General features: G+C 36.4%; 1 protein-coding gene across 8 annotated transcripts in view; it reads left to right on the plus strand.

Moving 5' to 3' along the window:
* Positions 1 to 15438, plus strand: part of NEK11 (NIMA related kinase 11) — an 83763-nt gene that overhangs the window by 1800 nt on the left and 66525 nt on the right. For 6 of the 8 annotated variants that reach the window (XR_004979780.2, XM_036378897.2, XM_036378901.2 and 3 more), the window contains exon 2: positions 1688 to 1943. Coding sequence is in view for 6 of the 8 variants with exons in the window: in XM_036378897.2 (XP_036234790.1) it covers positions 1774 to 1943 (170 nt within the window). In the remaining 2 variants the exon portion in view is untranslated. Of the gene's footprint in view, positions 1 to 440; positions 1944 to 15438 lie in introns of those variants that run through there. The other 2 variants (XM_036378900.2, XM_036378903.2) reach the window with 2 other exon arrangements.

Raw genomic sequence — 15438 nt, forward strand, 5'->3', positions numbered from 1 at the left:
GCCCAAGTAAGTAGGGAAATTTGAAGGTGAGCTGTGTTAAATGACTTCAGAAAAAAAAAGTATAGATAGCTCAGCAGAATTTCTAAGTGCACTTATTTCTAAAGGAATTTATGAAGGCATGCATAACACAGCAATTATGAGAATATAACAGTAAATGAAAATTGCATAAGCTTTCTAGAATTGGCAATATAATATTTTATGGAGTTCATATTTCTGCCCTCCCCTCCTCTACACCTCAGCATGATCCATTTGGGCTCCTTCAGACAGATTTGGAGTTACAGAGAAATAATTTTCTAGCTGGTTTTCTTTCCTTAGCATTGGCATTTCAAGATTTTTGTCAGTGTTGCTGAAAGAGAATAACGAAACAGTATTAGGAGTGCTGTAGTTTAAAAAAGATGCAGGATTTGTATTAGTAAGATGTCCTGTGGTAATTAAAGTTTATCTTGTTTCATAACATGCTGACAGTGCAGTGTCAGGCTTTTTGGTATAGTGTGACAGCAGCTCAGCAGATGGGTATGAAAATAGGTTCACACACACACACACACACATACACACACACAGAGTGAGTTTGTTTTTGCACGATACAAATCTGTTATCTCAATTTAGGCTCTGCATTCATTTGTCAGAAAAGCCAATGACTTGTAACCTAAAGTTGTACAGCTTTTAAAATTAGGCAGTTTGTCTTTGCTCTTCCAAAACCACCACTGCAACAAGGAAAATCCTGTTCTGTGCTTGCCTTGGCCTTGAAATGATGTGGTGAGCAAGGCCAGTGTGGGCTTGCTGCTCTGCAGTGCTGGTGGATGGTAACAATAGCAACACTGATCTTGCAAGACCTTTGTTTGTTCCAAAGGATCTTCCAGAAAAAGGATGCATTTAGCATTATATAAAGTAATGAAAACAATATTGTTTTGTTATGTGCAGTGAAGCACCTCCCCTTTTTCATTTGGAATGAGGAAGGCTGAGTAAACAAAGTTACTCTAAGCTCATGTTGAACTACTGAGAACCATAGAAATGCCAGAGCTTGGCCTTTTCAGTCCTTATGTTTGCAGAATTAGGACCTCAGTTAGACAAGAATTCCCAACCAAAGCCGACTTGTTGGAAAGGTTGGAAAGGGGAGTCATGGAAGGGCACAGTGATGGAGGAATGAACTTTAGGCAGAGTTGGGTTTTATTGGAAGTCTTGCAGATTTTCTGTGAAACTAATTTGCAGAAGATACTGCTAGTGAGTCATGGTGAAGCTGTGAGGTCAGCACAGGAACAGATGGTGAAATCTGAGGGGTAAATGAAAGAGCAGAGAAAACAGAGATGGGAGAGAACTCAAATTAAGAGTGGAGGTTATGCTTCAATATGTACAAAAGTCTTGAAATAAGCATCCTGAAATGAAGATATTTTTGGTGTCAGGTACTGTGGTGGTATAAAGACAGGTGGTGAGGAAGAGTGCTATATCTAGGGGAACTGTGCTATCAGTTCAGTGAATTAATTTAAGGTTCATTTAGAGGAAGACAGACTATGTCACATCTGCATTATCTGGAGTTTGTTTATCAAGTCTGCTGCCTGCAGTTTAGCAGCTAATGATTCCACTTAATTTGTGTTTCCTGCAAGCTGGGTACTGTAAACACTGCCACAGAATTAAACAAGAAGTTTAATAAGAAATATACATTGACAAATCAATATTTTTCTGTTTCAAGTGATTTCTGTGAACATCCATGGAAGAATAAAAGGATTGGAAAGCTACATCCTTGAGAAATTTGTGTAGTTTTTGTTGCACAGAGAAATGCTGAAATTTCAAGAAACTGCTAAGCATGTCACTGTTGCCAGATTTAATTCTGCTTGCTCAGATGCTGTGATTGCAAGAAGATACACTATTCAGAGGAAACTTGGCAATGGAAGCTTTGGAAGTGTGTATTTGGTTAATGACAGAAAAGCAAAACAAGGAGAAGAATTGTAAGTAAACCCTTCACATGCTTTAAATAAAAATGTTTGGAACATATTTCTTGCATTATAGATATTTTCTTTGTATTTGTGTCTCTTCTCTCAGATTGGTGTTATGTTGCAACCTTAACTAACTTTGGTGAGGATGTAAGGTAGAAGCAGATTTTTTTTTGATAACGCTTAATTGGATGCTTTCAGGAATTGATTCTGTGTTACTGTAAAGACTCAGATTGTTGGAGGGGTCTCAAAAAAAGATATGTACAGTATTGATGACCTAATTTTATAACTGAGTTGTCTGAATGCAACCTGAGAAGGAAGAGGTACAGAAATTCCAGTAAACACCTTTCTATTTGCTGTATACCTGACTGGTAGAAGGTTTGACTTTTTTTTTTAATTGCCAGCAAATCTTGATATTTTTTTTAGCTTGCCTGAATTTGGAGAAGTCTCATCAGTTTTATTGATAAACCCTTCGGGATCCTGAAGCCACAATGACAAAAGAACATTTTCAGAGTGTTGACATTCCTGTGTCTGGGTTTAATGTTGGGTTTGTGGCTGGACTTCCTGTTGTGTAGAACTGTTTGTCTGCCTTGATACTTACACCAAGTGAAATTTAACTATAAATATTTTTGTTTTATTCAAAAATATTTGTAAGGCTCTTTGTCTATAGTCAGAAACATCTAATCAACTTGTTCTTCAGCCAGAAATATGTAATTCCTTTACAAAGGGGGAATTTACCCATCCTTATTGATGGACACATTACTGAGCACTTACATGATTAAAGGGCTTTTTCTGATTCATTTGTGCCTCACTTTTGCTACTTATGGCTACCCATTATTGGCAATATTGCTTTAAGAAGAGTGTAACCAAGACATAATTCTGTCAATTGTTTTCCTTCTACATCAATTTGCAGCCTCTCAGGTCCTTGGATTAGGGTTAGTGTCCTCTAAGCTCTTTGCTTTTTTTCACATGGCTTAAACAGTTTTGACTCTCTCATAGCCTTAGCTACACTTTTCTCAAAAAAATGTTCTTTAATGAAATATTTCATTAAAACAAATAAACCAGTATTTTTCATTTTATTTTTATGTTTAAAAAATTAGGATGACAGGAACTACCTGAGCTTCTAGGACACTTCAGAATTCAGCTGTTACTAAACTCATTCTTAGAATATTAACAGTATAGTGAAATGTGGGTCTCACACATTTGCTGCTATAGCAAAACTTGCCAAACCTCAAAAACAAGGAACATGCCATAAGGTTTTAAGTGTTTATTTTCATTTTTTTCTTAAGAATTTTGAGTGACTGCCTTGAACAAGCATTCACTGCCTGCAGCATTTCATGCCTGCGTTTTGTTAGGGATGAGCCTGAGTGTGTCCTCTACTATCTTCAGGACAGAGACTGAATATCAAATGACATATTTTTGGTTTTAGTTTTAATTTTTTTATCAGTCTCTTTTTGTGACCACAGTGCAATAGAAATACCAGCATTTAACCAGCCCAAGTGCTCTGAGATTTGCAATGCTGTGTTTAAGCTTTCCATCACGAGGGGGTGCTCGCCTATCACAGTTCATTCCTTCCTTGCCTCAAGCGTGAATCGACAGGGGGATCCCCCCAAATTTCTGCCACTTATATGCTAGTGGATGACAAAAATACTGTCCCAGCTGAGCACGAAAACACAGGTTATTTATCATTATCTTTATAATGACATAGAGTGTAGGATTTAGAAATGCTGGTTCCTTAAGGTGGTAAAATATGCTAGAGTCACATTTCAATACTGCTTTCAGATAATCTCATATGGAACTGTACTGGTTGCTGCTTATGTTATAGATATTTTTGAATGAAAATTTACGTGGTTGAAAAGAATGATCTTAATACAGCTCTGGAGGCACTTTCACAGAAATAAACCCACAAACAACACAACTGTGATCTCTGCAGAATTAGAATTCTATTTTTATTGTTTCAGAAATGATCTAGAACATGCTGAGATGAATGTTACGTACAGTGTAAACTCAGACACAGATAATTTACTGAAAACTGCAATCGTCTAAAGCACTATAAAAAACCCATAGGAATAAATTATAGGAATACTAACTGAATAAAAGTGGCATATTGATAGAGGAGTTGTTCTGGGATATCTTTCTCAATTTTCCATTAGTGCAATGTCTACAGAATGAGGTAATGCAGAGACTAACAGTGGTTATTGTGTAATTTCAAGTATGCTGAGCAAAACTTCTGCATGATTCTAGGAACAGTTTTACGTTGTGCCTTGTATTTTGTTACCTCTCAAGGTACCTATCTGTGGTGAGTGAAGTGTTATGCACAGAGTTGCTTCAGCTGGGAAGAAGAGAGAGTTGATTATTTGGGGCATACCTCAAACGAACAAATTTATTTCACATAAGACTTTCAGGGCTGCTCAGGCCAGCAGTGCCTGCCTTTCTAAGAAGTACATGCCAGCTTCATGCTTCTCTCCAGTTCTTTGTATGGATGGGATCAGGATTATTGACTTTCTCATGCCATAGTAGATCAGTATGATATGGTTGACTTGCCTAATCTATAAACAATAAGGTTATGAAGTACCACAAGTATAGTAGCATATGTAGATCCTTACTACAAGTCCCTCTAAGTGTTGCATTCTATGACACATTCCTTGCCTGTTGCTTTAACTTCCTATCTGTTTTTGTTTGGTTGGTTGTTTTTTTGTTTTTGTTTTTTTGTGTGTTTTTTTTTTTTGTGGTTTGGTTGTTTTTGTTTGTTTGGGTTGAGTTTCTTTGTTGTTTTTTTTGTAAATTTTATTTTTTGGTGGAAGAACTTTTGTTCCTGTTGTATGATTCTCATTGAGTATGACAGCGGGTTAAATATCTCAGATAGAAGTCCCTGCAATTTATGTGAAAGCTGCAGAGTAGAGAACAAAAAGAATGCCCTCACAGAGAGAGGTCAGAACCTGGGAGGTTCTTCACTATGAACAAAGTCTCTCATGTACTAAACAATCTATACAGGAGAGAAATTATCAATTTCTCCCTTTCTTTGGGAAGAAACTGGAATCAGAATTCATATCTTAGACCCTAAAGTCAGTTAAGCACAAGAGACACATCTGTACAAAAGCAAGCTTCTTAGTTGCAGTTTAGACAGGATGTCTTAGTTTGTGGATTATTTCATATTCATTTGATCCTGGACATTATGGCCCTAGACCTACCCAAAGCAGATAATTTGGTTAAGTTATAAAGAAAGTAGCAGGACTGTAGCAGCATTTTTACATCTAAGTAATATTCCTGCAATCACTTCTATGCTTGTCACCCAGAATACCTGTTAGTGATAACAGGTAATTATGGTTAAAGACAAAATCGTTTACAGCAGAGGTAAGTTCAGCACTAGCCTTGAAGGACAGCGCCTTCACTTAAAGGAAATGAATGTCCTGATCAATTGTGCCGAGGGAAGCTCTGGGTTAAGTGTCACTGATTCATAACCAAGTATGGGCAGGCGGCTGAAGCACACAGTAGGCAATAGGGGCTGCTAGTTCATAAATATTCACAAGGTATTTATTTATGTGTCCCTGTGGTGGAAAGGACACGCTGACAAGTGCCAAACTCCCTGGACTGCTCCACTGTGTGGAAACGGTGGGATGTCAGCTCAAATTCTGCATCTGACTTGCATTATAGCTTTAATCCAGACTCATGCTAGGATTCCTTGGAAACTGTGGGCTTAGCTGAATAATTTATCATGTGACTTTCAATTATTTATGACTTCTTATAACAAATGATATAAAATCTAAAGGTGGGAGCGATTTGTTCCTTATGAATATCCAAGTGACAGTCAGCAGATTGCTGTGTTGTCAAATCTCTGTGTTTGCTGCCTGTTTGCTTCTCTGAAGGTATTCCAATGGAATGGTCATTTGATGCTGAATTGATTAAAACAGAAACAAATTATTCCCTGCCATTTGTTGTGTGCATATTCATCTAATTACACTGCTTTGTCCTTTATTTTTCTCCTTAGTTTAATAATAAAAACCAGAAATTAAAACTGGAATTTATTAGGGCATTTTGGATTTGTGAAAGAATATTCACGATCTCCTTGAAAACTGATCAAAGGTGCATTTGCTGTTGGACCTTCCTGATTGTGGTTTATTTTTAAATAAGCTTTTCTTAGTGAAAAGTGCTTGATTCTGTCACGTGTACCTGTGCTTCTTCATGTAAGGCTCAGCTGCTCTGCCATGCCTGCTGACTGGGTACGGTCATGCTTGGTCCAAATAAGAGACCATAAAAACACTGACCTTGTGGATTTAGCTAGAGCAGTTTGAGAAGTGAGCCTTCATGAGCTTTCCACTTGAGTGGCCAAGCATGACTTTCATATTCTGTGAGCAGTGTTACAGCAGTCAAAGCCAAGGGCTAAGTGTCCAAGTAATTTCCTTGCTGAAGCTCTGTAAGGGCAGCTGATGCTCTCATGCTTTAGTTCAGAGTACACCTGCAATGGAGGTTGCCAGGGAGTGAAACTGTGAATGTTTTGCTTCAAGTTTAGCAGGCAGTCCCAGCTATGGCCACACTGATTTCAGATCTAGTGCAGGCCAGTACAATCCTGATTCAAAGACAAGTTTGATAACCTTGGACTCACCCAAAGCAGCTCTCACTGGAATCCATGTGGGAAGGTGCTTTAGTCCCTACCTCCTGCATCCCTGTCAGTGCCCAGCTTTTCCCGTGGCACAGCAGGGCTCCTCCAGCTCAATGTAAGAAAGTTTAGGACTCCTGTGCTGGATAAGGTTCTGTGGGTGCTGCAGGGTAGCTTGGCTTTGAAGCACAAGATGTGAGATTTCACCCTGTCCATGCTGGTGATGGATTTGGCAATTTAAGGTCACAGTCATGCTGCAGTCCTTTGCATAGGCAATTACTGTATTAAATTTTCTAGTTCCCTCATAACCAAAAGCATAAAACCCAGCATTCTGTGGCTTCTTTGGAAGCAAAAGATCCATACTGGAACATGTCGAGACCCTTTGTTTGGCTTGTGTAACACAGGTGTCTGTGCAATCCTCCTCAGTGCTGTCTGATACAACCTTTACATCTGCTCAGTCACCTTTATGAGCTTTGGTAGTGTTTATTTTTAAGGGTTTTTTTTGTACTGCTTTCCTTTTAGTAACCTTTCTTAGACTAAGTATGGGAATAAATCACACAGGACTCCATTTTCTTCATGGTGGAAAAAGGCCATTCTTTATTCACATAACTCCTTTTTATAGACTTTTACAGACCCTGTGTGGAGCTCTAATTGGTTAGTAGTTTTCTTGCCAATTATTTTATTTGTTAGTAACAATTTGTTTTTCTGTATTGATTGGTCACTCAAACTCTTGGTGGATACATGCAGAGAAATTTTTTGTGAAAGATAGTTTTCATTTTTGTATCTAATGGTACAAAACCAGTTTATGCAGGTGCAAGTTGTTTTTTACCCAGGAATAGCTTGTTATGTTAATGAATTGCTCACAACAGGATTGCTTTCACAAAGCTTGCAAAATGCTAGCTTTGAGAAGGCCAGCTACTAATTCCAGGAGATCAGGTTTTTTTTTATGAAGCCTTTATGATTTTTCTACCTTCCTGCAGTAGTATAGTTGCCTACTTTGTCATTTTGGTGGTACTTGTCCATCTGACTGGGGAGGATTCTAACTAGGTCTTTAACATATGTAAGTGGGAGGCAGCGTGCCTTGAAGGAAACACTGCTTGGGTTTACAATGAATCTTGTCCCCCACAGAGCCAAGCTCCCAGGAGCTCAGTGCTGCAGCACTCACCACATTCTGGTCTGATGTGCAGGCAGTGAGCAGTGCTGGTGGATGAGTTCATTGTTTTGAGAATTGTTTACAAGTAACATTTTCAGCGTTGGGTGGAGAGCAGTGCTTAAGGCATTATTGGTGAATTACTTTTCTTTGAGGTGCACGGCAGAGACAGAATTTAATGATTTTGTAATTAAGCAAATGCCTTGAGATCATGTCTGTCTCATTCATTTTGCTGAAACTAATTTTCATGCATTTGTAAGCTAGTTTTAGTAAGAAAATGGGGAAAGGTGCAGTATTATTATTTAGGTTGAGCTGTGGCCACCTGCCTCAAAGATACTGTAGGTGTTTAAATATTTGAATATGCCTATCTACTGTATCTTCTTACAGGCTACCCTTGTTGGCAAGATGTTTCCTCTCAAGTCTGCATCAGGGTGGTTTGAAATTCTTCCATGCAGAATGAGTCTCCAGTTTTTTGTTGCATTCAGTACATTGTAATGATAAAACTGCTGCAGTGAGTGGAATAAATTCTGGATTTGCTGGACAGTCGCTGTACTTTTCCCTATTTTTTTTTCTGTTTTGTTTTGTTGCTGTGCTTATGTGACTTACTAGTAACTGTAATTTCTAGTTCATTGTTTTGCTTACATCCACAGTGTGCCCTTCAAGTGTTCTAAATGTTGCTGGGTAGTTGCTTAAGTTTTGAATTGCATATGTTTCACTGACTGTTAAGACCAGAGTGTCATACTCAGAAGGGCTTAAAAGTATTAAAAGATTTTTATCTAACAATGGATATTATATGCAATTAATTTCCTCAGCATTGCTGGATTCCCTTTGCCTTTGATTGTAGACTGTTTAGTAATGTGCTTTTGTAAAACTATAAACCATGTTTTTATCTTTTTCTACAGTCCTCTCCTTTTTTTTGGTACTATAGATACTTGAATGCATATCAAAAATAAACATTGAAGGAGATGTCTGATGGAAAGAGTCAAGTACGGAGAGTGAATTTTCTCATTGAAGTTGCAGCAATTACTGTTTAAATTACCTTTGGGAATGAGTTCCTCTGGAAGGACAATACTGTTGACATAAATATCCTTGCAACAGTGAATTTTGCTTACAAATATATTTAAATTCAGAAGAGAACCAGTTAAATTTTGCATTAACGAGTGTTTTAGTTGAAATTATGTAGAATGCATTCCTAAAGCAATTTTAGGTATATCTGGTTTCCCTTCAGAACTCCTCTTGTTCAAAATAGTCTGTTTTCTGTGAACTGATGAATATAGATCATAATATGAAGGTATTTCTTCAAAATTTCTGATTGAAACTAATTTAAAAATTCAAACTAATTCCTACAGAAGGAAAATTCTTTTTTTGTCAGATGTTCTGCCCAGGTGAAGAGTTATAACATGGCAATTATGAGATGTTTAATCATATTAAAAAGCTTGAAGACAAAATTCTACATTCAGTCTTGAGTTCTGTAATGATGTCTCCTCTTGTTTGAAAGCAAAAGTTAATTAGCAGAGAGCAGTTAATTGTAAAGTACGTTACCTGTGTAATGAAATCATAATACTGGTTTAGAAGATTTGTTGTGTGATTTAAGTCTTCAAAGATACAGAGAATAAACCAATTATTTAGTCCTTGCTGTATTTCTGAAAAATCCCATTTATGTTAGGGACACCATGGTGTTTACTTGCATTCTTAAGCAAGACTGAGCTGTAGGAAAAAGGCTGGATGAACAGTAGAGGGGGATAATGCAACATGTAACCCTAAAGTATCGCTAAATAGAAGTACATTAACAGGTATTTGTCAGTATCTCATCATCATTTTTAGTAATTTTTCTGTTAAGACACAAATTTCTTCTGTTCAATCACAGTCCATTAGTATTTGATTTAGAGCTGAAACATATGAATGGACTATAAATGTATTTACATTTTATTTTTCCATTTCTCTCTAAGAAAAAGTTCTAATTTCAAAAATATGGCTTTAGAGAAAAATTCATCCTTTATTAATCAATGCCTACTTTTATTCTGCCTTTTTAAATCAATGTAGATGGCTACCCAAAGTATCCCAAAGAATTATTCACAATAAATGCATTTTTATATCTAAATAAATAAATCAATTTAATCACTTGTTTAGTTCTATGGAAGATAATACGGTTGCTCTGCTTTGCCTTCTAATTACTGTTTTTTTCCAAAATTGGCACATATGGTTGACCAAAAATAATTTAATTTATGCCCCTTTGTATAAATTACTTTTCTCAATGCAGAAGAAAATTATATAAGCTGTATTCCTTTAGGCTAACTTATTTCAACAGAATTCTCATTCCAGAAAATATATTCTACATTTTTTAGGATACTAATTAGGAATTGTTAATTTTCAAATAAGCATAAACTGTTTTCATCGTGAATTGGCCTGTTCAGTGTTAGTGCATATGTTAGAGCATTTGAAAATTTGGCATCTTGAAAAATATTTGTAAATGCTGTAATTGTGACTTGCTGATGGAAATGGAGAGTGAATCATCCATTTCACTTGCAAATTTAAGAAATCTCATTGCCATTCAAAGATATTAAAGCAAGGTTAAATTAGTTAAAGTGCTTATTCAGAAAATGAAATTACATTTAATCCATCTGCAGATATTACAGTGCTCATACAGTGATTGAATCCATAGTGGTTAACTCAGTGTCTGTGAATGTTCATAAACAGTGTGAATAGGATGTTTTGGGGAACAGAGAAAACGAGTTGCTGATGACTGTTCTGGCATAACTAGGAAGTCAATAATGTCCAGGGGATGACAAAAGAAATGCAGCATTTGATTGAAGAAGCTATGCAGTGATACTTGGTATTGAAAAGGAGTTATGGCTTGACTAATAAATCCACAGTGGGCATGGGAAGCCCATGTTTCAATTCAATTTTAGAAGTTCTGTAGTAATATTTGGGTCTGAAATGCTTTGGATAATGAGTAAGTATGTATATGTAAGGAGGAATTCCAAAGAGCACTTGTTTGCTTTTCACTGGAAGTGTGGTAATCGTCTTGATTTTCCCAGAGAAATCAAATGCTCTTCATTTACTGTGTTTCTTTCCTTAGCTAGAGCTAAGAATTCTTCTAGGTAGTACTGATTAGTGTATGCTGACTAACTGTATTTCATGGTTTCACCAGCTTCCTCTTTCTCTAACAGATAGATGCATGTCTCTAAATTATCTGACCATGCAGGCACTGGTTTTCCAAATATGATGGATAAAATGTAAAGAATGACTATTTGAATTTTTGTTGCTAAGCTGTCAACTGCAGGAAAGAAGTAGTAGTAATGGTGGGTGACTTGGCCCTGTCTGTAGGCATGTGGTGCCTTTGTTACCATATTTCCCTAACAGCTTTAATAGTGTGGAAGCTTAATGCAAACTTTCTGCATGAAGGTTGTCTCCTCTTCTTCATTTTGGTTCCCAGAGCTGTACCTTCTCTGTTTGCCATTTGATAAGTAGAAGGCATCATTAATTAGACAGGCACTCCTTTAATTTGATTGTTTGTGACCAACTTCAGATCCAGTTACAGACCCAGTAAGAGGTGATTTTTACTGAATTGCAACTGGTTCTTGTACTGAGGAGTTACCAGGGTGAAGTGGCAGTCCTGCAAAGCTCAGCATAGATAGAAATAGAGCACACAGTTATGGGTTATGTTACAATTCTCCATAGTGGCCACACAAAACCTAAATGAAGTTATAATTAACTGCAGTTAACTGAAAAATTGCCTTTGTAAAATAAAGCTGTTTAGTTAAAAGCTTCAACTTTTTATCATATATTCCTAGATCACAGTTTTTCTGTTATTTTATCAGACCTATTTATTCTTGACATTAGAAGAGTTATATTTCTTTTGCTTCCTTCTCAGCAAGCAAATTTACCTAGGCAATAATTCATATTGCAGTTTACTCAATAAAAAGAGTACATTTTGAGAAACACTGCCTTTTAAGAACTGCATCTGATCCAATAAACCAAATTATATAATAATAAAGTATGTCACTGATGTAAACAAATACCAGATGGGTTGTAAAAGATCAGTGGAAATAGACTGAGATAAACACTGCTGTGGTGTATTGTCAGTCACTAGTAAAGCTCAAAAGGGGATTCCCACTGCGTGCCTGAATCCTGGAGGGTTCCACCTTCATGTTTGTTTTTCTATTGCTTTAAGTCTCACTCTCTTTAGAGAGATTAGATTTTTAGATTAGATTAGATTTAGATTTGATTTTTTTTTCCTCACTTGCTCCCCATTATTGCACTTTCAGATCCAGTGTTTGGCTGCTTTTCAAAGTGTAACAATGCAAGCCAGCAAGGTTTTGCTAATGGAAATCAGAAGATGTTCCCAGGGAAGGAGTGTGGGCCTGTTGAGGCATGGGCACTGGGGAGGCTGGGACATTGCTTTCTGTGTTTTGGGATGTGGGAGTGGGCTCATCTCTCCTGTTATTTTCCCCCCCTGAAGGGGTGGATGTTGTTGCCTGTACCAGACCCAGCTTCCTCCAGGATGGATGTACATGGTGACAGTAGGATATTTTTCCTCTTCAGATAGGAATGCTTTCACAACAAGGCTCTTTCAGTTGTGGTCAGTTCGAGATAAAGTTTAAAGTGTGTTTCCAATATTGATTGAATTATAAGGCTTTTTCCACACAGTTAAAATCCAGAGGATGTTGTTCTGTATTTAAGATATCTGCTACCACTTCTGTAATAAAGTTTTCTAATTGTGTGTTCATTGACATTTTATCTTGTCTTTAGATACATGGTTTAGTGGTGGACTTGACAGTGTGAGGTTTGTGGTTGGACTCAATGATCTTAAAGGTCATTTCCAACCTAAACAATTCTATGATCTGCTTATGTGTTGTATTCTACACTGTCAAATTTATAATAATATTTAATTTAGCACATCTCATTTAGCATTCCATCAGGAAGGATAGTGAAGTATTGTATTTGGAGGATATCCACATTTTTGTGGCTTTACCTGGTTTTATATGTGTGCAACCTAGATCTCTATTTTCTCTGTTCATGTGATGAATCTGAGATTTCTTAGTTCATGCAAACTTCTTTAGACCTTTTAAATCCTGCTTAATACTTGAACTAAAGTGGCAGAAGATATAAGGGCAGATATTTTGAAAAAACTTGACTTTCAGGTGGCTCTGTATACTCCAGATGGAGTCTTAATAAAATCTGAACATGAGAGTGTATTATTCCCAAAATCCAAAATAAATGTTCCTGTAACACTCTTCAAAAGGTTTGTTCAAAATACTTCAAACAGTTTAGAAAAAATAGTGAAGTAACACAGTGCAGGCACATTTTCAGCAGTTAATCTACAAATACCATGTCTGAATTATGAGTAATGATGGCTCACTCTTTATTATTAGCCAACTATAAAATGCAGGTTGGATCATAGAAACAGAAATGTTTTGTCTCCTTCAGAATGTAGAGATGGATTTTATTGGTAGAGAGGAGATGCAGTCAGGATGGTTTAGCTAAGAAAGGTTTGTTGTTTTGTCATGATTACTAAGCTTTTATTTGTGGATCTATCAGCCTATTTGACATCACCAGGCGTGCCAAATTTGAGTTATCTTAGGAGCCGTATAAAGAACAGAATGTGCCCATTTTAGCTGCCTGTTCAGGTTAGAATTTACTTGTGTAAATACTGAAATGGGGTAGGGTGAATTTAGGCACTCTTTAGGTGTTTTATGTATTAAAAAGTATAGTTAGTTTATATAGATGAATTTCTGGCTGCAGACTTTTATTTTCCTTGTTTTTCTTTTAGAGATTATAGAAAAGAGCCACTTCAGATCTGGAGACTTCTCCATTTTCTCTGTGAGGCTTCTGAGTCTGACATAGCTTCTTTGTCAACACCTAATGAACACAGAGTTTTTTAAGTACATATCTTAAATTTTTAAGTGTATTGACTCAAATATTATCAAAATCTTTTTAGAAAGTATGAAGTCTAGTTAGCTTCTTCATATTTAATGCAGTAAAATCAAACCTTATCTACATATAGACCCTGTACACACATATACCAGATATGCCTAATCTTGATTGCATCCAAAAGTTTTCTTTCTAGAAGCACATGCCTTCCAGCTGTGGGTATGAATTACAATTGTGTTGCAGAAAACCAATACCTTATTTACAGGAAGTATATTTTCTTGATTTCTTCTTCTGGGAATTAATTTCAATAAGAAAAACACCTGTCATCTTCTCTGACAGCTGATGACAGCTTTAAGATCACTGAGTGACTAAGATGACAAGCTTTCCTTACACATCAACACATCAGGCTTTTATTACTGTCTTGGGTATGCAAGAAGCTTTTATTAAGTGGTCTTTAACAAGGACTCATCCTGTTTGTCAGTTCTGTGACATGATTTTTATAAAGGAAGGGGTAAAGGCCCACGTCAGCTGAAGATGAGGAGATTGCAGTAGGTATTGCCTGTCTGTGTTCCGTGAAGCTTGTCTGTAGAGAAGATGGAAAGATGGAAACAGACCAAAGGGCATGTTTTTTCATCACAATTCCTGATGGGGATTAGGCAAGTTTATATGAAAACTCAAACATTGCTAGTCAGAAACTGATTGTTCAGACTTGGGAAAAAATTTTCTCATGAAGAAGCACAGCTTTTATTTTTTTCCCCGTAGAGAAGATGAATTATTGTAGTTTTATTACTGTCATGTTTAACTACTGTAAATTTACAACCATGCTCTATTGAATGGGGAAATTACTAAAAGCACTGTTGAAGCTTCTCTTGAGTCTGAAACTTGCCTTTCATGTATTCAAAAGTTTGGGGAAATTCACCACTTTGTTTCATTATATTCTCTAATAGTCTTCAGTATCTCTTTCAGAAAAGACCCATCCTCTATTCTCCATTAACTGGTAAAGTAAATGGAAATGGAATGTGTTGTATTGTCTTTTTTTAACATTTTATCAGGAAAATCTTGGCAAAATGTGCCCTGCACTGTATTTTTCCTAATATTTTTCCAGGTCAAGTTAACAGTAAACAGCCCTATTCCAGCTTCCTTATAGAACTACAAATTCTCCTATGGCACATTCATGTGTTAAGACTGGAGAAAATTAAAAATCCCTACATTTTCCCAGCATTTTCCCTGGGATTTAGGGTCTTCCTAAACAAACATTAAATACTAAAGGATTAGAAATCATTCAAACAGTATAATTAGATTCCAGCCCCAAATCTAGATTTGTATTTTTCACTTATGTGCTCAGGTGAAGGACAGGCTGATTTTTAGGAAAAAAAATGGACAAGCCTGAGTTTATCACTGGAAAAACAGCCACAGAAATATTACTCTCTGTGATTTTCTCATGCCTCCATGGAGAGACTTGGGCAGAAGCTGCAAATGCAGTTTTTTACTACTCCTTGTTTCATATATGAATCTTGGCCATATGCTCTGAGTGGGTTTGAAATCACTTAGATTTGATTTTTTGTTTATGTTTGTTATTATGCAGTAAGCCATAGCACTGAAAACATGTTCTTAAGAAAATAGTGCAGTAGATAATTAGTGGGAGAAATATTTCAAAACAGTATTTTTAATATGTTGCTTAATCTATATGGTGACTAGCATATTTGTTTGATTTTTAATGCATTCTCATTGTTTACCCATATTTGCTTCGTCATTTCATGTTGCCAATAGTTGGTCAATGTTACTATTTTAAATTTAAGGAAATTTTGATGGGATTTTGGATGTTATATATTTTTATATATTTTTTGTTTTATTAATAGAAATATTTCCTTTTTTTTTTTTACTTGTCT

Source organism: Molothrus ater, chromosome 1, assembly GCF_012460135.2.
Source record: "Molothrus ater isolate BHLD 08-10-18 breed brown headed cowbird chromosome 1, BPBGC_Mater_1.1, whole genome shotgun sequence".
Taxonomy (NCBI): Eukaryota; Metazoa; Chordata; class Aves; order Passeriformes; family Icteridae; genus Molothrus; species Molothrus ater.